Here is a 20,401-nt window from a genome sequence, read left to right as displayed (position 1 = left end):
CCACAGTGAGCCTGGATTCTCCCAAGGTTATTTTTCTCCATTAACAAACATCTTATGGAGTTTTGTGTTCCTTGCCACAGTCGCCTTCAGCTTGCTCACTGGGGTTATAATACAATTATTATTTAATTATTTATTTGTATACACACTTCATAAAAATGTTTATTCAAACTACACAATGATGACTCATAGACATTATAGACATAACGGTTACATTTTTTATTAATGCATGATTTTCTGTAAAGCTGCTTTGAAACGATGTGTTGTGAAAAGTGCTATACAAATAAAAACGACTTGAATTAGGCACATATATTTCTCGCTTTAGATTAGGTCACGCAAAATGCTTAGCTAACCATTAGCAAGTTCTTAATTACAACCTTTATTAAGCATTAATTGATTTAATAGTAAGTGTTTCTAAAACATTAATATACACATCAAGCAGAAATATTTATCCAATTCATTACATATTTAATATCTTTATTAACTATGAATTTATGCTTTCTTAATGTTCTCATAAACACTTCTTTACCACTGGTTTGCATCAACTAAAATACATCAGTTAGGTATGATATTAAAGTTGTTTACTACGGATAAAAAAACAAAAACGATCAAACTGCCTAAATCTGAACTTAATAAACAATACTAAATAATTAGCTAAAGTGAATAGAAACAAATAACATACTATTTATATGTAGCTTATTAATGCATTAATAATGTAGGAACAATAATTTACAAATGATCAATTAACTACAAACGAATGCTTAACAAATACTTTATACAGTGTATTTATTATAAAGTAATTTGCATTAATTTCCATGACTTTTTAAAAATCCCATCCCATATTTTCCATTGGAATCCTGTTTTTAAATTTGATATACAAGAGTACTCGTCTTTGTTTCTGATCTATATTTTTTGACAGGCTTAATTGATTATAATTGTTTATTAGGTACAAGTATGCAAAGTTAATGTTTGTGTTTCTCCACTTAATGTTGAAAACAGATCAAAGAGGGTTGTTCCAAAATCAATAAGTGCAATTGTTTGATGGAAGAAAGTCACAAAATAAAAAATGACGCTTGTAGCTTTTAGGGCAGTGATACTCACCTCATGTCCTGGATCAAGGAGACTTTGAGAGGCGGCAATGCACAACTAGCATCTGACTTCCGTCTCTCTGTGTCATGAATGATACCTGAGACACAAAACAGAACATTAACATACCACAGCTATTCAGCAATTTTTCACTGAAAGCAACATTGAAACCCAAGCATTCAAAGGCTCTGTTACAAACCCCAGCAAGCTGCTAAACAACATTGTTAGCGGGGTCAGAAATTAACCAGGGCTTGGGGCAAAAATGCCACCAAAAGTGACTAAAATCCCCCAGATTTTTAATAAATGTCTATTATAATTTTTTACATGTTGTTAACATTAGATATATTCAATATTTAGTGATAGACAGATATATCGGCCAGTCCAATTAATTGGCAGATATCTAGCCATTATCAGCACCGGCCTAAAACAGTGTTTGCTTTGAAGTAAATATTGTGTAAAATGGTCATTTAAATTCGGTAATTATAATTGGTACATTATAATTGGTCACTTATGAAGATCAAATTTGGTTCAGATGCAGCCTTGGAAGGGTGCTGCCTATATGGACAGTAGAAAATGAAGTCTTGCTAGGTTTTGGAACAGAGCAGTGATGTACAAAATATTATAAAGCCATCGCCATCTTCAAAGTCCTTTACCAGGAGGGCCTAGTCCTGCTGGAGTAGCATCTCTCTTCTCTTTACACTCCTGATAATGTAAGAGGTGTGACCACAATGCAGATTTTCCCTAACAAACACACAGAAAAGCACCAGTGTCACTTCACAAGCCAAACACATGACCAAAATCATAAGAGAAGCCCTTGTAGTCATGACGTGTGAGCATGCGTGTTTATCGTTTACCTGTTTGACCTGCAGACCGTGGCTCCAGATTCGTTCCAGTAGATCACACAAGCTGGCGATGAGCGTGTTCTCCTCCACACCTGTGATGCTACCCTCCCCGTGGCCCAGCTCCACCGCCTCCCGACCCATCTTCTCCACGAGCATGCGTTTTGTCTAAGCCACAGAGATCGTATGAGGTTAGCTAACCCTTACATCAAGATTCTCTCTTTGACCCTACCTGGTATTAAAGGACTAGTTCACCCAAAAATGAAAATTTGGGTGTGTAAATTATCAGCAAATCTTCATTTTTGGGAGAACTATTATTTAACACCCATTTCAGATGATCTGATCACAAGTGGACTATGCTAAACAGACAAAATACAACTGACTAAATATGAAAAGCTTGAGTGTATCACCAAAATACTATAGTAGAACAAAACACACACCTTGTTTCTACATTCCTTCAACAGTCCCTCCACAAACTTCCAGTTGGTCTGTGCAATGACAGAAGGTGATAGGTTGGAGAGTTTGGGTTGGCGGAGAGTCGTGCCCAGGTTCCTGGCCTCCTGGATATACTTCTGCAATCACAACATCACAGTGTCACATGACAACTGAGCCATTGGACACTTAATGCACTACCTGCACAACTCTAGTACACTGGCTACAGGTAAGTACAGGTAGCTAAATAAGCACAGATGATTTACAATCAAAAGAGAACATTTAGAGCACAGACACTTCTATTCAACTTTTTTCTTTTGTGTTACCACCACTTTAAATATTGAACTTGGTGCTGTGTTAAATAAACCTCAAAATCATGACTAAATAGATCCTGAATCATGACTAAATAAACACAATAATGGCTGCACCAGTTAAAGAGATACTTCACCCAAAAATTGTAATTGTCATCATTTACTCAGACTCATTTTGTTTCATTGTTTGGAAAAAAGATGCAAATGGAAGTGAATGGTGACTGATTCTAGCTAACATCTTGTTATATGTTACATAAAATAAAGTATTACAGATTTGGTGGGGGTGGATGGGTAAATGACAGAATTTAAATTCTTAGGTGAACAACCCACTGAATGATTCACAAGACATATAAAAGGTACAAAAGCAGGGATTTTATTTTGAAAAAGGGAGCTACTGATGCTTACGGGAATGTGGGCTTAGTCAACATGAAACTGCATTTGCAACCCTAGCAACCCCAATTTACTTCTGTAATGTGACACATTGAATGACACATTCCCAAGTCTTCTCTGCAGATCCTTTCAAGCTGGTTGGATGGGGACCGTTGGTGGACAGCCATTTTCAGGTCTCTCCAGAGATGTTCAATTATGTTCAAGTCCGGGCTCTGGCTGGGCCACTCTTGCACCGTCTTGGCTGTTTGCGTAGGGTTATTGTCCTGTTGGAAGTTGAACCTCAGTTCTGAGGTCCTGAGCGCTCTGGACCAGGTTTTCATAAATGACATCTCTGTATTTTGCTGCGTTCAGCTTTCCTTCAACCCCAACCAGTCCTCCAGTTCCTGCCGCTGAAAAACAGCCCCACAGCATGATGCTTCCTCCACCATGCTTCACCGTTGGGATGATATTGCGCGGGTGATGAGCAGTGTCTGGTTTCCTCCAAACATGACGCTTGGAATTGAGGCTGTCTTCATTTCATCAGACCAGAGAATCTTGTTTCTGTCTGAAAGTCCTTTAGGTGCTTTTTTGCAAATTCCAAGCAGTCTTTCATGAGTCTTGCACAGAGGAGAGGCTTCTGTCTGGCCATTCTGCCATAAAGCCAAGATCAGTGAAGTGCTGCAGTGATTGTCCTTCTGCAAGATTCTCCCATCTCCACACATGATCTCTGGAGCTCAACCAGAGTGACCATTGGGTTCTTGATCACCTATCTAACAAAGGCCCTTCTCTCCCAACAGCTCTAGGAAGAGTCCTGGTTGTTCCAAACTTATTACATTTAAGAATTATGGAGGCAACTGTGCTGTTGGAAAACTTTAATTCGGCATCAATTTTTTTGTAGCCTTCCCCAAATCTGTGCCTCTACACAATCCTGTCTCTGAGCTCAGCAGGTAGTTCCTTTGACCTCATGGCAGGTGTGTGCCTTTTCAAATCATGTCAAATCAATTGAATTTGCAACAGGTGGACTTCAATCAAAGTGTAGAAACATCTCAAAGATGATCCAGAGAAATGGGATGAACCAGAGCTAAATTTCAAGTGTCATAGCAAACTTTCAGAGTCTTCAGTTTTTTCATTTGAACACATTTGCAAAAAATTTGGAATAATAATACAGATTTTGCTGTTTCGGAAGGAAATTGGTCATTTAACTCACCAAAGTGTCATTCAGCTGAACACAAAGTATAGTCGGGACATTACTGATTTAAAAAAACTGCACCATCACTACTTGAAAAAAGTAATTTTTGATAAAATCTAGACAGCAGCATCACTCCAACACCTTATTCTTGATCATAATCATGCTAAATTGCTAATTTGGTACTAGAAAATCACTTGCCATTATATCAAACATAGCTGAAAGATATTTGGTTCATTAAATGAAGCTTAACATTGTCTTTGTGTTTGTTTTTGAGTTGCACAGTATGCAATAGACTGGCATGTCTTAAGGTCAATATTAGGTCAACAATGGCAAAAAAAGAAAATGCTTCCTCTAGAAACTCGTCAGTCTATAATTGTTTTGAGGAATGAAGGCTATACAATGCGTGAAATTACACTACAGTCTTCAAAGACAAAGCACAACTGGCTCTAACAAGGACAGAAAGAGATGTGGAAGACCAGATGTACAACTAAACAAGAGGAGAAGTACATCAGAGTCTCTAGTGTGAGAAATAGACGATTCACATGTCCTCCGCTGACAGCTTCATTGAATTCTACCCGATCAACACCAGTTTCATGTACAACTTTCAACAAAAGAATGGCAGTAGATTCTAGATTTTTAAAGCAAGATAAAAACAATAAAAAATATTTTTATTTTCACTAAATCATGTTTGATAATGTTTTACTTGTGTCCCAAAGAAGAAGAAAATAGAGCTAGTTTTTTTATTCATCGGAAATTGATTGGATTGTAAAAAGTGCCTAAACCTGTAGCCTAAAACTAGGCCTACATAAATGTTTGATTTCATGTTGACTAAGCATTCAAGAGAGGGACAGCAGGGAGAAAGTCAAAGTGTGCATGTTTGAGATTCACATTTTGAAATAGGCTTATTCTCCCATCGAGCACATACCACATCCACCTTGACGGACTTCAGACAGGGCCTGAAGGACTGTGAGAACCAGTAGTAGTCCAGAGCCAGCAGAAGCTGAAGCTCAGAAAACAGACTCGCCTCGTGCTGATAGTGTGTGTGCATATGTGTGTGTGTGTTGAGAGATGTGCAGTGTATAAGGCAGCCAGAAAAGACAGACAGGAGTGAAAAAAAGAAATCCAGGAAGAAAAAAAACACATTAATCATGCTATGAAAGGAACTGTAAACAATGACAAAGGACAATAAAATAAAGAATGAAGAAAATTAGAAAAACTGGAGACTAACATGACAAAAACAAACTACATTAAAAGAAAACAACAGGAGAAACATGTTAAGACGGGCAACAAAATACAGTGTTACCTCTCTCTGGTCATTATCCAGATAAAGATGTTCAGCGTGTTGCTTCTGTCTGTCTCTCCTCCTCCACTGTGCTGGTGCACTGCGCTTCACCCATCTAACACAACACAACAACAAATTTACATTATAACACCCAAAGCACATGTATGCATTTTAAACAACAAGAAAATCTCAAGTATACTGCATTGCATTGGGGTTATGAAACAAAGCGTCAATACTTGATTTACCCAAGTTAAACATGTTTCTTGTTTATCCTGGAACAAAAGTTGGGTAGCATTTTATAACAACTTTAGATTTGTTAACGTTAGTAAATGCATAGGTATCACAAACCATGGACTAAAAACAGTTCAAGGAACGAAAACCGAAAACGAATGAAATTTTTAGCAGAACGTAACCAAAAACCAACCACCCAAAAAATAAAACATGTGTTTTGATCATTAAGGAAACTGCTACAACACACATTTCCTTGCCTTAATGCACATTGTAGATGAAGCATCCTGTGAATGCGGGTTGGTGCTGTTTTGGTGTCACGAGGGGGACATACTCAATATTAGGCAGGTGGTTTTAATGTTGTGGCTGGTCAGTGTATTTGCCTACATACATTTTTATTAAAACATTTTAGAGCAATAAAAACATAGCAATATTCACTTTGTTGATTAATTTTATATCGGCAGAAAAAATATATAACTCTACAATTCAAAATGCAAGCTTACATGTCACATGTTTTTTTTCATGTGGTTAAAATCTTGCGTATCTCAAAAACCTGATGTTAAAAAAAATGGTTATTGTTGAGACAATGCTCTATTTATTGGCTCTATTATGTTTATCCTCCATTGTGGTGAAAATGTGCCTTGAAAAAGGCTGGTAAGCTAAAATGTCAGTTAACAAATAAGCTTGCATTTAGCATTTTTAGCCATAACTTGGACCTCGAAATTAAAGGTGTCACATTTAAATCAACCAACACTTTCTCTTTGATTTTAGAGCTACTTAATGGTTAGGGGTTGTTTGATTCATCATTGTTTCAGGCAACCGATTTCTTACATGCAGTTCTAATTTCATGTCTTAATGTGATCCATTGCATCCTACATAAGAAATGCTTAAGTTTATTTTGTATAGGTATAAGGGTATAGTTTGGTCTAGGAACAATAAAGGATGACGAACATGTCAGCTTCATCGGTGAGCCTTTCTGTAATTAATTAATTACATCCAGGATAACGCCAGAGACTCATACTGACTTGTTGCTGGTGGGTCCAGTGGAGAGCACGTCAGACTGCAGGCGAGGGAAGAAGCCAGGCTCATAGCGGCCCTGACCGATCTTCATGTCCAGCAGGTGGGGATGCAGAGCCGTGTGGTCGATCTTACACAGTCTCATCTCAATGGCCTTTTCTACAGCAACACACACCACAGGGAGCAATGCGTCATACAAGTATTGCTGATGAATCACCAAAAGCCCATATGTTGACACAAAAGAAATTAAGTTCCTGTCACGGTGATATGAAACCCACATGGTGGGAGGAGTGCGAGTTAGTGATGTGGTACAATTAAAAAGACAGCCAAGCCTCTGATGAGGTTTTCGTTTTAATATATCAAAGAGATGATGCAACAAATACAGAACATGATTCATTACTTTCATGAGATGCAACTGGCTGAGCTACACATAATATAAGACATAGGCTACATGTGTATTTTCTCAGGAACTTTTTGAGTCTAAATAGATGCACAACTTCATTTCAGTAGTACACCCAAATGACAACAGTCATATCAAGCTGTTCATATGTTACACTTGCTATAGTTTACTTCCACGTTGCTGCTTCATTAAATGGCAATGCCAAATGTATATCAAGTCAATCACTGTAACATTAGCGCCATCTTTAGTAAGAAATAGCATGTGTAATACAGTATATGTACAGTATGTGAACACGCATAAGGGATACTGATAATTCACCACTTCAATTAAAAAAAAGTTTTTTTTTACAATTTAGGTTGACGAATACTAAAGAGGTGTGGGCATTACTCCAAAAAATTGGACAAGGTACAAATGTATAGGGGGTGGAATGATGTCCCAGGTTTCTAAAGACCTGAGGTATGCATTAAAGTGTTAAATGGGTTTCCTTGCACATACATCTTTTAATCAAGCATAATTCAGATGTTTATAATAACATCTCCTTCCATTTCAAGAGCACTGATGGCTTTGTCTGCTATGCTTGAGTTGAGTTGTTCATTTATATCAGCACAGCTAATGGATGATATCTCCATTTAAATCACTTAACTCAACAAACCATAACGTAGGATGAGGAAATCCCCATGACTGTTTAGTAGTCTATGGATTACTAAGCAAAAAATTATAGATTTCCTTATTAATGATGTGTCAAAGGAGTGACCAGATCGTCTTTGTAATATTCTAAGAGTAGTCTATCTGAAATATAAAGGTCACATATTAATAAAAATAAAGTCACAATCAATACATGCTTCCATTTTAACCTATGCATATGACAGGTTTGATTTATGTAGAAACCCATTTGAACTATGGCATTTCAAAATGATCCTCAGGGCTTCATTCACTTTTGAAGAGAAAAATACATGCAAGCAAGGTCCATTATAATCTGATGAGAGTAAAAATTGGCATTGCCAATTAAAGACATTGCAACCTTTAAGAAAATTGCAACATAATGTGTGGTTTAAATCGCAATAAAATTATATAAAAATTTATAAAACTCATTGACAGTACATCTAAACTCATTGACAGTACATCTAACAGCATTCCCCTCAATAAATTGATCATCTGACATTGAAAAGGAGACCAAAAGATGTTTTTTCTCCAATATTTATTTCTACATTTATTCATCTCAACGGTTTTGTGCCAGTCTGCATTTTAGTGAGACTATATGATGCTAGACGAGACAACGGTCTGCCCTTGGCATGGCATCCCGCATGCAATTTCCCTGAATTAGTCCATTTCAAAACTAGACTAGTCACCGGACCTGAGCTGTTTCACCTGATTCATCGGTATTGGTACATTTCTGGTACATGGAGGTACGCAGGGTGGGCGTCCTGATGTTCAGCATGTGGATCTTGTCGACACGGGAATCAAACACTCGCAGTGTGTGCTCTTTGTCCTCGTCATCGTGGCACAGGATCTTGCTGTCGATGAAAGAGGCAAACATCTGCGTCTCCAGGAAGCGGGAGAGGAAGGGCAGGTACGGTTCGGGCTGATCCGACAGGAAGGAGGCCTGCAGTGGGCACAATTCATTAATGATGGAAACCATAAGGCTCAAAAGAAGCTACTTTTGGAGTATTAACATCGTAGGCCATTCAAAAGTTGACCACCCAGCTGTACTGGAAAATCTTAATAAAACCAAGCTCTGATGGCTAACATGGTCTTTAGTTGGTCTAAGCTCGTCTAGCTGGATCAGGTTTCGACCTGCAAGACCATCTTGGAACAGCGGCAAACCAGTAACCATTTGGTTTGATCATCTTACACGGTTATAATGTGGTTTTACCAGCAGGAAATTCCTAAATGTATAATGAAGCATCACCTTGTCAAAGTTCTGCATCTGGTCACGGTTGCTGAACCAGGACTCTTTGTCTTGACTGGGCTGGATGACGAAGACCTCGTAGTCAGAGAACATCTGTGTGAAGCGGTTGGCAAAGACCTCTCGCACCCGAATATTCAGCTGATGCATCTTAAGCTCCTCCTCCTCACACTGCACTTTTGAATCCTTAGTGCTAGTGTCCTCCTTTACATCCAACTGATGAACACACACAAAAATAAGCTTATAAAAAGGTACAAGGGTGAATGATGACAAAAACGTTTTACTTAAATTAGCAAGATCCCCTTAATATGTTCTAAATGATATTTAGTGATTTTGTAGCTTGGTGCAAAATGTTATCAGTGACAACAGAAAAATGTATTGATGCTGGAAACTTGTTGCATCAAATTCTAGAAAAATATCTAGAGGATAAGGGATCTATAGAGCCTACATTCACGTACGATTGTCATATTTCTCCCCCTAGATGAACAGTCAATTTGCTCGCAATGGTTTGAATTTGTTGTAAGGGAGAAAGCTATCAAACCCCCGAATGACATTAGAGTGATTTTGTTGAGTAGATGGAATGAGTTTAATTAAATGTGTGATTAATACTCAATTAGTATTTACTATAATTTAATATTATCAATACTGTTTTAGAGTTATTGGGGCTAAACGATTAATCGAAATAAAATCGAAATAGCAATATGACATAGTGCGATAATCAGACCATAAGGCATGTGAACTAAATAAATAATCTGCAAGCGCTGCTCGGCGTGCATAATGTCTGTGCACAGGCTGTTCTCTGTTGTGTAATGCACATACTCAAAGCACACGAGGCTAATAAACGTTTCTTTTTTTTCTCCACTTTTTCTCACCAATTTCGAATGCCCAATTCCCAATGCGCTGTAAGTCCTCATGGTGGCGTAGTGACTTGCCTCATTCTGGGTGGCAGAGGACGAATCTCAGTTGCCTCTGCATCTGAGACGTCAATCCACGGAGATCCACAATCCATGGCTTGTCGAGTGCGTTACCACGGAGACATATAGCACATGTGGAGGCTTCACGCTTTTCTCCGCAGCATCCACACACAACTCACTACGTCCCCCACCGAGAAAGAACCACATTATAGCAACCACGAGGAGGTTACCCCATGTGAGTCCACCCTCCCTAGCAACCGGGCCAATTTGGTTGCTTAGGAGACCTGGCTGGAGTCACTCAGAACACCCTGGATTCGAACTCGTGGCTCCAGGGGTGGTAGTCAGCGTCTTTACTCGCTGTGCTACCAAGGCCCCCAATAAGGTTTTTTTTACGTTAATCATAACACAGGGCGTAACCAAGTGGCATCTGGGCAGAGCGAAATCGGAGAGATAAGTGGTGAACGAGCTCCACCTGTGCGCCACACCGGTCTCGCGTTCCAGTGAGGAGCAGCGGGAGTACTTGAGGAGAGGAGACAGCAGCAGACAGGGAGAGAGAGACACAGCAGTCTTGTGTGTGTGTGTCTGTGTTGGTGTTGTAATGCTGAAAAGCAATATGTTTTGGTTCTGCAGGAAAGCAGCCACGTTAGAGTGTTTGATGTACACTGTAAAGTGGTGCAATAAAGTGTTTTACGTGGATTGTTCACCCGGCTCCCGCTTCCTCCGTCTTAGGAAATGCAGAGGTCTGCCACAATCACAATTAGATTTTTTGGTCTAAATTGTTCAGCACTAATAGTTGTAAAAATTAATGTTAATAATTAACAATAATTCAGCAAGTAGGAAGTAGAGATGCATGGATATAATATAAAATATGACGGCTTTGCCTGTGCAGAAATAAACAACAAAAGTACACATTTAATCCCAAATTTACTGACATTAAAAAATATATATTTATGTAATGTTTTTGCGACATTAACAATCCATTCTGACATGCAAAAGTTGCAGGCATTTAAAATAAAGTTTAGGTTAATATTTCTCACTTTGCCCTGATAGTTTTGAATAAATACATCACATCAGGTTTGGCGGTCGCATACGGTCTAGTCGCACAAGTTGAAATACTTCGAGCATTATGTATCCGCAGTTGGTCGGAACTCCATGCAGCCCCCGTCCGATTGTCCATTGGAAATGATTTATTTCCAGTCTATCGTCTGTCGGATGCAGTGAAAAGGAGTTGAGGGTAGAGGAAGGAGTTAACAGGCAGAGATAGAGGGTGGGAAAATCTGCCAGCAAATATCAGCACAGCTTTTGGAGCTGATCTTGGAGAGCTGGGAGTGCTGGGAAAGGAAGTCTACAAATCTGCTTTGATTTATATGGTAAACTACGCTCAGTCCCAAGGGAACATAACCATACAGAGCAATTGGCCATATAGAGCAGAAGAAATAAACAACTGTAAAATACTAGAAATAAATAGTCCAGCTGTACTGATATGACAAGCCATGGCCTTGAAATAGGGGTGAATGCACAAACTCTCTCTAGTCTTGTCATAAGGTGCCTTAAATATGAGTATGGGATCAATCTCTGGATTTCAGAGTGCTTTTATTTGTCATCGAGCGAGACCTCAGCATCCTGCGACTCAGAACATCTCGTCCCCATCTCAACAGACATTTGTTCATCCTTTCATTGCCCACACAGTAATTATAATTGTTGCCCACACTGTAATGATTCATTCTTTAAAAAGGAGCGGCCATCACTGCTGTAGTTATTGTTCAAATCAAAAAGGAAATTACCGTTTTCAAAGCAAATCCTCAGAAAAACCAGATGAAAAAGCAGAGTGAGAAAGCCCTGTTTCCTTTGAAAGAATCCACAGCATCAAAAAAAAGAAGAGAGGAACAAACCAAAAGGGATAGCTCACCCAAAACTTTACATTTTCTGTCTTTGTTTACTCACCCTCATGTCATTCCAAACCTGTATCACTATTATTTTCTTCCACGGAAAACAAATGGATTTATTTTTTCTCTATATAATCTTGATACGACTCGCGCACTATTTTACAAGTCTTCTGAAGCCATACAACCAAATAGCGATATACAGCGACACATCACTAATATAAAATCTCATTGGTTCCTGTGTCAAGATTTTTGGTCATGAGATGCAAGAACCAATAAGGCTTGATGTTTCTGACATATTGCTAGTAAATTTGATGACTGTTAATACAAATATTTGACTGTATCTTATTGTCATGTACATCTACTTGTGTTGTACATTTGCTCAAAACCCTCAAGTTACGAATTGAAAATGACGACATTTAAACGCTTCAAGGGTCTATATAATTCAGATACTGAACCCCAAGTTGCTCCCAATGGCAGGCTAGCGCCTTGCATGGCTGCTCTGCCGCCACTGGTGTATGAGTGTGAGTGTGTGTGTGTGTGTGTGTGTGTGTGATTGGTACACAGTGTAAAGCGCTTTGGTAACCTCTAAGATTAAAAAAGGCGCTATATAAATGCAGACCATTTACCATTTACCATAATGCACACAGTAAAACAGAAATCTCAACCAACAAAACCCATCATTACTCTGACTCATTATTAGATACTTAATTACTATTAGAACTTAACTGCTGTCAATGACTGTAATGATAGCAAAGCAATAACGGCATAATGATACAAAGGCATTTTGCTGCAAAGACATACAGTAAATACAGAGTTCACTGCAAGTCACAGCAATAGTATTAATATTATTTATATTTGACAAAAAAACACTTAAGATCCATAAAGTTGTTTATTAAAAAAACGTGATACAAAGGCAAAAATTAGAGCTGGACATTGCCACAGACCTCCCGATTCAATATCAGTCATTAAACCCATGTATAAGGCTGCATTATGCCCATTTGTATTCAACAAATAAATACAGTATATACAATATACCATTTTAACTTATCAAACTAATTTTGTTATTTTAGAATATAAATATAACATACATTACCATAGGCTTTTACTATTATCATAATGATCATTCTGCAACACATAAATGGGGCTAAAGAGTAAAACTTGTTTATGAACCATTTCTGGGGCTGTACTGAATGTGTGCTTCATACACCTTAAGAAGTCATTTTTATTGAAACATATAAATCAAATAATAAATTAGGGATATATGATTTCCTTTTAAGGATTTAAAAACTTACGAATGACGAAAAATAATGTTCTAAATATCAAAATATATCTAAATACTTAAATATGTATTTCTTTTGAGTCAACTTTAGTTTTGGTCAATTTAAAGTTTTATGAACTCAAAAGTATTTTATGTTTATACTGTGTGTGTGTATATATATATATATATATTATTATATTACGCAATAGTAAATGATTTCTGTACAAAATTCTTAATTTTCACATGTTATTTTAATGCTCTGATTAAAGTCGCAAGCCCTTACTTGTCATGAAGCAAAACCTTTGAGAATTTGTTTCATCATTTCATCACTCCACAGGAATAGAGTAAACGTGAATCTCCTCCTGTGTCACTTGGTGTCATTAACACTGCGTGGATGAACCTGGAAGCACTTGGATGTGAAACTGGAGCACTTTGCATTCACTATCACATGCTTGCTCATTTATATTCTTCCGTGAGTTTCGCCAGAGCGGCGGTGAGGCTCAGTGACACGCAAAGTGGTGGTGGCGTAGTGGCTAAAGCACAGGGCTGTTAATCAGAAGGTCACAGGTTCTAACCCCACAGCCACCACCATTGTGTCCTTGAGCAAGGCACTTAACTCCAGGTTGTTCCGGGGGGATTGTCCCTGTAATAAGTGCACTGTAAGTCGCTTTGAATAAAAGCGTCTGCCAAATGCATAAATGTAAATGTAAATGACCGGTATTTCATTCGTTTTTACAGCTAAACTTCTGACAAACACTCTCCACAACACCTCTCAAATAAACTTTTGGATTATGCATAATAACAGGAACATGGATCACAGCAGAGGATTTTGATGTCCGACTTTGAAGAAACGATGCTTGATGGTTGTAACAGTGTGCATTAAGGACTAAACCAGGGGTGGGGAACGTCAGGCCTCAGGGCCATATAAGGCCCACGAAACCCTTTTATCCGGCCCGTGAGGCCATTTGAGAAATAATTTGAAAAGCAAAAATGGCCTTGATTCAATTCATTAAATGATAATAACACAAAATATTGTATAATAGATAGACCTTTTAGTGTTTTTGGTGTGCGAGCACGTAACGGAATGCATATTAATTTCAACCCACAATCAGAAATTGCAAGCAATTGTATGGCCCCTGAATAATTTCGTAAATATTCAAATGGCCCTTAATGGAAAAAAGGTTCCCCACCCCTGGACTAAACGTAATGAATTAGAGACAAAAACATCCAGGCAAAGATGGCGCGATATATTATATTATATTAGCTATAGGAGAACTTTAAATGCAATGGCAAAAAAATGCAGCAATATAAAATACATTAGACAATCCACGTAAGATCAGAGAGTTTTTTAAAGGGTATGCAAGGCAGTGATGCAGCAATATAATTTACATGTAAAGAGAACCCATATGAGAATTTATTTATTTTCATTTGATGCAAATAAAATGCTTGTCCTCACTACTGGTTCAGGATTTCTTCCTTGAGTTCCTTCAGCATTTAATGTCGGTGGTCAAAACAGCTTTCGGTGCTTTAACGGCACCAGTTGCACTGATTTTGGCATCTGCACCGGCTCCTATTTTATTGGTAAGGGTTTATTGTTCGCTACAGGTGTGAATGGCCTCATAGGAATCCATTGTTTCTATTCAAAATGTTTAAAGATGGTGAGAAATCGCAGCGGAAATTCGCATTCGGTGTGCAAAGGCCTGGATGTACTTTTCTAGATGGATGATCTCAGGTCATGTGCTGTGATGTAATGCCTGTGGGTGGAGTTTACTCCTGTGTTAATAATGGACGGGTCCCAATTTGCATACTATCTGTTCTAAACAGTATGCAAGATAAGGATGAGTGAGTCCCAAATAACAGTATGTTGAATAGAGTATGACAAAGGAACCCCGATGGTAAACTATTTTTTGTTTTGGTTTTGTGGAATAGTATTTTCGAAGTCTTCAACAGAGTGTCTTAGTGATCACAGATATTCTGACATACCTTTGGTGTTAATTTTCACACTCACCTTCTCCAGACTGACTCCAGTCCTCTTGACCAGGGCTTGCAGGCGAGCTATGGTTTGGTTCTCTCTCAGGAGAAACGAGTTGAGCGGAGAGCCAGCCAGGTTGCCATTGCGCTTGTCTGAGACCATGTCAGCTGAGCGGAACCCCCTGATTTTGCTTTGGCCTTTGCTCCACTGAGGGTTTGCCTCTGGAGACATGCCGAATGCCAGCAGAACCTCAGAGATCTCCTGGATGAACTCCAGCTTGTTGGGGAACAGAGGCAGGTCCTCGGGTAGCTCAATGCAGTGGTTGTCAATATCGACAAAACACAAGTTGGCCTGAGGGATACAACAATTCATTCAAAACATTGATCTGTGCGTTTAATTCATGTAGAACTTTCTGAAAGGAGATTTGTAAGAGATTTTGTGGGCATTGTGCTAATACTGATATCAATGTTTGACCACTAGAGAGCTTATATAAAAAACAGGCATGTTCAATTGAGATCCATTTACTTATACATGTATGCCAAAAAACAGGAACTCAAACACTCAATTGAGATAAGATCAACAATGTAGCCTGGCTATCAATGTCTGATATGAGTCAAAAAGCTTGTATGCATCAAAAAGAAATGACTCGCAACTTTCATGAAGTTTGCATTAAATGTCAGACGATAGTGGATTGTGTCGGTAACGGTAACTAAGGGGGTGGAAAAGGTTGATAACCGATTAATCGGCTTATCATTTTCAAAATGTATTTACTGAACGTTAAAACATTTTTTAGTCTTTAATTACAGTGAGGGGCAACATACATCGAGGCTACATCCCAGATGCGGGTTTATTGTACAACCAAAATCCCAATTACCAGAAATAAAATTAAGGTTTGATGCATAACGCAAGACTTTTACCTATAAACAAGCCCAAAATATGCTGGGGACTCTTATTTTGAAATGTCTGTACTTCAAGCTCACACAATCATCAGGGGCTCTCACGTACCCTAACATTTTTTGGCTGGAAACTGAACAAATGCACACAGAGCAGAATTAAATAATGAGCATCAGTATTGAACTACTCATATACCTGTCTAAATATGAACAGATCGTCTGGTTAGAGTTCAAGGTATGGTGTAGCCATACTGCCATTATGCATCATGATGTTACTGCCTTGTAAAAAGACTATAGGTGATCCGATTTGAACCAGCCATTAAAGGAAGAAAGAAGAGGAGGATGAAGAGAGAGAGAGAGAGAGAGAGAGAGAGAGAGAGAAAATCTCTCATTGCACACTTTCGCTCTAATCTCCTCGGTTAACCATATTTTAATTATTGCTTAAGGCATATTAATTTAAGCTTTAATCTGCTTGGTCACATTACTCACATTCGTCTTCTTAAATAATATGTTTAATCAGAACATGTTGTCTTTCTATTGCCATTACAATTATGCTTATAAATGAAGGCTAATATAACAAATTTATACCTAATATAGACCTAATTTTGACCTTTAATATAAATTTAGACCAATCACGTCGCATGTGCAGACTGCGGAGACTGCCTATTGATTTCATAGCGATTTTTTCAACATTTTTTACCCTCTGAAATATTTTACAATGTCTTTCCAATGATCAAACTATATTAACACAATTTATTAAATGTCCCATTGTCTTTGATAAACTGTGAAAAATGCCAGAAAGATACGTTTAATTGCCCTTAATGGACTTAAGATCGGTTCAAAGCTCTCGTTAATTTATGAACTACTTAGGTTACGATGCTTTTGGGAAATGCGCCTTAGAGATTAAGTACTACTTAAGTGCTACTAACGTTCTACTTATTGCTTCGGGAAACCCAACGTTTAACTGTAAATGAATCTGAAGCCATTTCATAGAAACATAAAGATCAAGATATATAATCAAATTATGTCAAAAGGCTGAAAAATATCAAATTGTTTAATTGGTTTTCTAGATTTATCTCCAAGCCCTACTTACGATGGACATCATTCAGAATGAGAGGGTAGTGCCACTTATACATTTTCATTGGAAAACGCATTCATTTTGCCACATTTATGCCTCTAATCCTCAACAGTGTTTTTCTCCAACGATGTGGACGTAGCCTAAGGATTTCAGCATATATCATGGCAGAGAGAAAGGAATGTTAATGCATAATGTTAGCATAAAGCTTCACTATTAAAGTCGGCATGAAATGAAAACGAACCCTATCAATTTTCTAAAGGCATCTTATTGATCTTATTGTGATCAACTCTGTTTTATTTATTTATTTTGACCTTGTAATCTTTAATCAAAACGTCATAACTCTATCTTCCGGTGAAACGACAGACTTCTCTCTGGTGACGTTTGCTTAATCATTTAGTCTGCTTAAACCCCGCCCCTTTCTATAAATACCACAACCATGCCTAGAGTTGAAAGAAGCGCCAAACGCATGTTGGTGAAAATGGCAAGGTGTATTTTTCGTCTGATTCCTTCAAAACTATCATTCCTTAACCCAAACTTCCTTGGTTACGGGTCAGCTGGCTTGAATTTTCATTTCGAATGAGGAGGAATAACGACGAATTTGCAGTTGCATTTGAGACAATTCACGCTTGAATTGCTGAGATGATCATTAATGAATACAACGCTTCGGATGCCTCTTTATTTATAATTTTTAATGTAGTTATCTTGGGATGCACAGCAAGAGTAAGTGTTTCTTTTCCCTTTATATTTAATGTATTGTGATTCAAAACATTCAAATATGGTTATCTTTCAAACACTTGTTTATCGACGGCTACAGCCCCTTCATAAACAAAGACTGCAATGTGTTTGCGCATTTATGTAGTCAGTTTGATCATAAATGTGTTGAGATCGCTGCTCAATTTCACCGATAAACAGCTCTGATGGTGGTTGGGGTGTGTGTGTCCAATGCAAACTCGCATTCAGGTCTACCACCGTTCCGCTATGCATCACCCATATATTCACAATCCAATCAATAACCAATGGATGAGCTCAAATCCCTGCCCTACATTTTGTTCTTGTTCGATTAACCGTTTCACTCACAAGTAAAGTTGGTCGCAACTTCTGTTTCATGCCAACTTTAGCAGTCAATAGAGAGACATAAGAGACCAAAAAGACCATTATGACCATCACCACAAAGGTTTATGTACTATTCTTAAGGGAAAAAACACATGAAGTCATCACTGAACATGAATTCATCCAGGAAAGAACGGTTGGATCTGAATGAGTGAGTATGTGTCACACACCTCTTGGGGAAGTTCCAGCTTGGTGCGGTCATCCTGGCCGTTGGAGTGCAGACCCATGAGGTAAGGCACGGGAGCATCCAGGAAGTGTAGCAGAGAAGCAGGTAAGATGGGCACGTACACATGCTGCCACTGGAAGGGGAACATTAAGTTTGTGATGCTCTCTGCCACAGTCATCAGCCGCTGGTAATCTGATCAACGAAAAGGACACAAGCACATTCAGATTCCCATTCACGTTATTCTCAGAGCTGGAGAAAGACTCTATGGTCACAACAGAAAATGCACATTTACAAAGCGATACAGATTATATATCTCCATGGACAGTATAATCACATCTGAGAAAATGTGTTTTTGTTTTTTACAGGACCAAATTATTTAGATAGAAATGAAAACAAGAAAATTATAAACGGATATTATCCTCAGTGTGCACCTGGAAACAATGTTGTGTTTACAAGGTACCAGGATGCAACAATGAGCAGCCTTTTGAAGAAGAACTCCAGTATGGTCGCATCAAATCTTGAATGATATACAGAAAGATATTCATTTGTTCAAAGCACTTCATGACCAACTAGAGTTACATATGCTATATAAGTCAACTAGATATCCAATAGTAAGGAATGCATTCACAAAACATTCTTAAGAAAACAAAAATCTTATTTACTATAATTTCTTCATATTTTCTAACCTAAGAAAAAAGTTAAGAACATTTATATATTATAATTTAGCCTAACATTTTCGTAAATATGACCCCCTGGACTGTATTTTATTTGTTGTTTTATATATTATGCTTTAAATTTATGTCGTTGAAATAATCAGTACTGATTCCTTTTGGATGGACAGAAAGATACCAAGTCAACATACATTTTGGCATTTTAGTTTTTCCATGCAGTCTATTATTGTGGTATCAACTATAAAAATAACACTATGATTGATTGCTTACAGACACACAGTCTGCAGTGCATTTTTTAAATGTACATTTTTCTTATAAGAATGTCCTTGATAATGTAAAGTTCTTTATGAAGATATGCAAAATGAGTGTCTAATACACAATGCATTCTCATGTTGGCAACTAAAACTTTCATGTTGCATGACGATAAGGTCTCCACCCTGCACCCGTGGGTTGTGAACACTGTTGGAGAGACAAGAATACCAAAAAAAACTCTAAGCACAACCATAACCATCAAAAATAGGACTATTCTCACACACACACACACACACACACACACACACACACACACACACACACACAGACACAGACACAGACACAGACACAGACACAGACACACACACACACACACACACACACACACACACACACACACACACACACACACACACACACACACACACACACACACACACACACACACACACGTTGTGTTTCCATGTTTTATGGGGACTTTCCATAGACATAATGGTTTTTATACTGTACAAACTTTATATTCTATCCCCTAAACCTAACCCTACCCCTAAACCTAACCCTCACAGAAAACTTTCTGCACTTTTACATTTTCAAAAAACATCATTTAGTATGATTTATAAACTGTTTTCCTCATGGGGACCGACAAAATGTCCCCACAAGGTCAAAAATTTCAGATTTTACTATCCTTATGGGGACATTTGGTCCCCACAAAGTGAAAAATACACGCTCACACACACACACACACACACACACACACACACACACACACACACACACACACACACACTGATTGCATCCCACAGATTACCTATTGCCACATTTTGACCCTAAAAAAACGGTGCTGCACATTTTTTTATTGTATTTTCATCAGTTTGTATTAGTGTTAATTTATAATAATATAATATCTCACCGATAAACAGCATGTTTGTATTAAATATAATATATAATATTTTAATATTATATATATTATTAATATTAAATTAAATTCAACACACACATTTCCTTTGCAAAGATAATAATAATTTTCAAACACACTCACTGTCTTTGCATCAAACTGAATTTAAAATAAATTATAATAAATTATATTAAACATCACATATATATTTATTATATACAGTATAACAGTCTTCTTACTCATGCTAAAA

The 20,401-nt window shown here is 37.8% G+C and overlaps 1 protein-coding gene across 3 annotated transcripts in view; it reads right to left on the bottom strand.

Moving 5' to 3' along the window:
• Positions 1-20,401, bottom strand: part of LOC127653757 (DENN domain-containing protein 5A-like) — a 62,263-nt gene that overhangs the window by 23,032 nt on the left and 18,830 nt on the right. For 2 of the 3 annotated variants that reach the window (XM_052140555.1, XM_052140630.1), the window contains 10 exons: positions 18,338-18,525; positions 15,123-15,437; positions 9,060-9,272; positions 8,519-8,753; positions 6,759-6,909; positions 5,527-5,620; positions 2,363-2,494; positions 1,938-2,090; positions 1,737-1,824; positions 1,099-1,183 (listed from right to left, as the gene is read on the bottom strand). In XM_052140555.1, coding sequence (XP_051996515.1) covers positions 1,099-1,183; positions 1,737-1,824; positions 1,938-2,090; positions 2,363-2,494; positions 5,527-5,620; positions 6,759-6,909; positions 8,519-8,753; positions 9,060-9,272; positions 15,123-15,437; positions 18,338-18,525 — 1,654 coding nt within the window. Of the gene's footprint in view, positions 1-1,098; positions 1,184-1,736; positions 1,825-1,937; positions 2,091-2,362; positions 2,495-5,148; positions 5,254-5,526; positions 5,621-6,758; positions 6,910-8,518; positions 8,754-9,059; positions 9,273-15,122; positions 15,438-18,337; positions 18,526-20,401 lie in introns of all 3 variants that reach the window. The other variant, XM_052140710.1, reaches the window with a different exon arrangement.

This window comes from Xyrauchen texanus, chromosome 1 (genome assembly GCF_025860055.1).
Source record: "Xyrauchen texanus isolate HMW12.3.18 chromosome 1, RBS_HiC_50CHRs, whole genome shotgun sequence".
In the NCBI taxonomy this organism is placed as follows: domain Eukaryota; kingdom Metazoa; phylum Chordata; class Actinopteri; order Cypriniformes; family Catostomidae; genus Xyrauchen; species Xyrauchen texanus.
The sequence above is the reverse complement of the archived record's forward strand: the minus strand, read 5'-3'. Positions and strand labels throughout refer to the sequence as shown.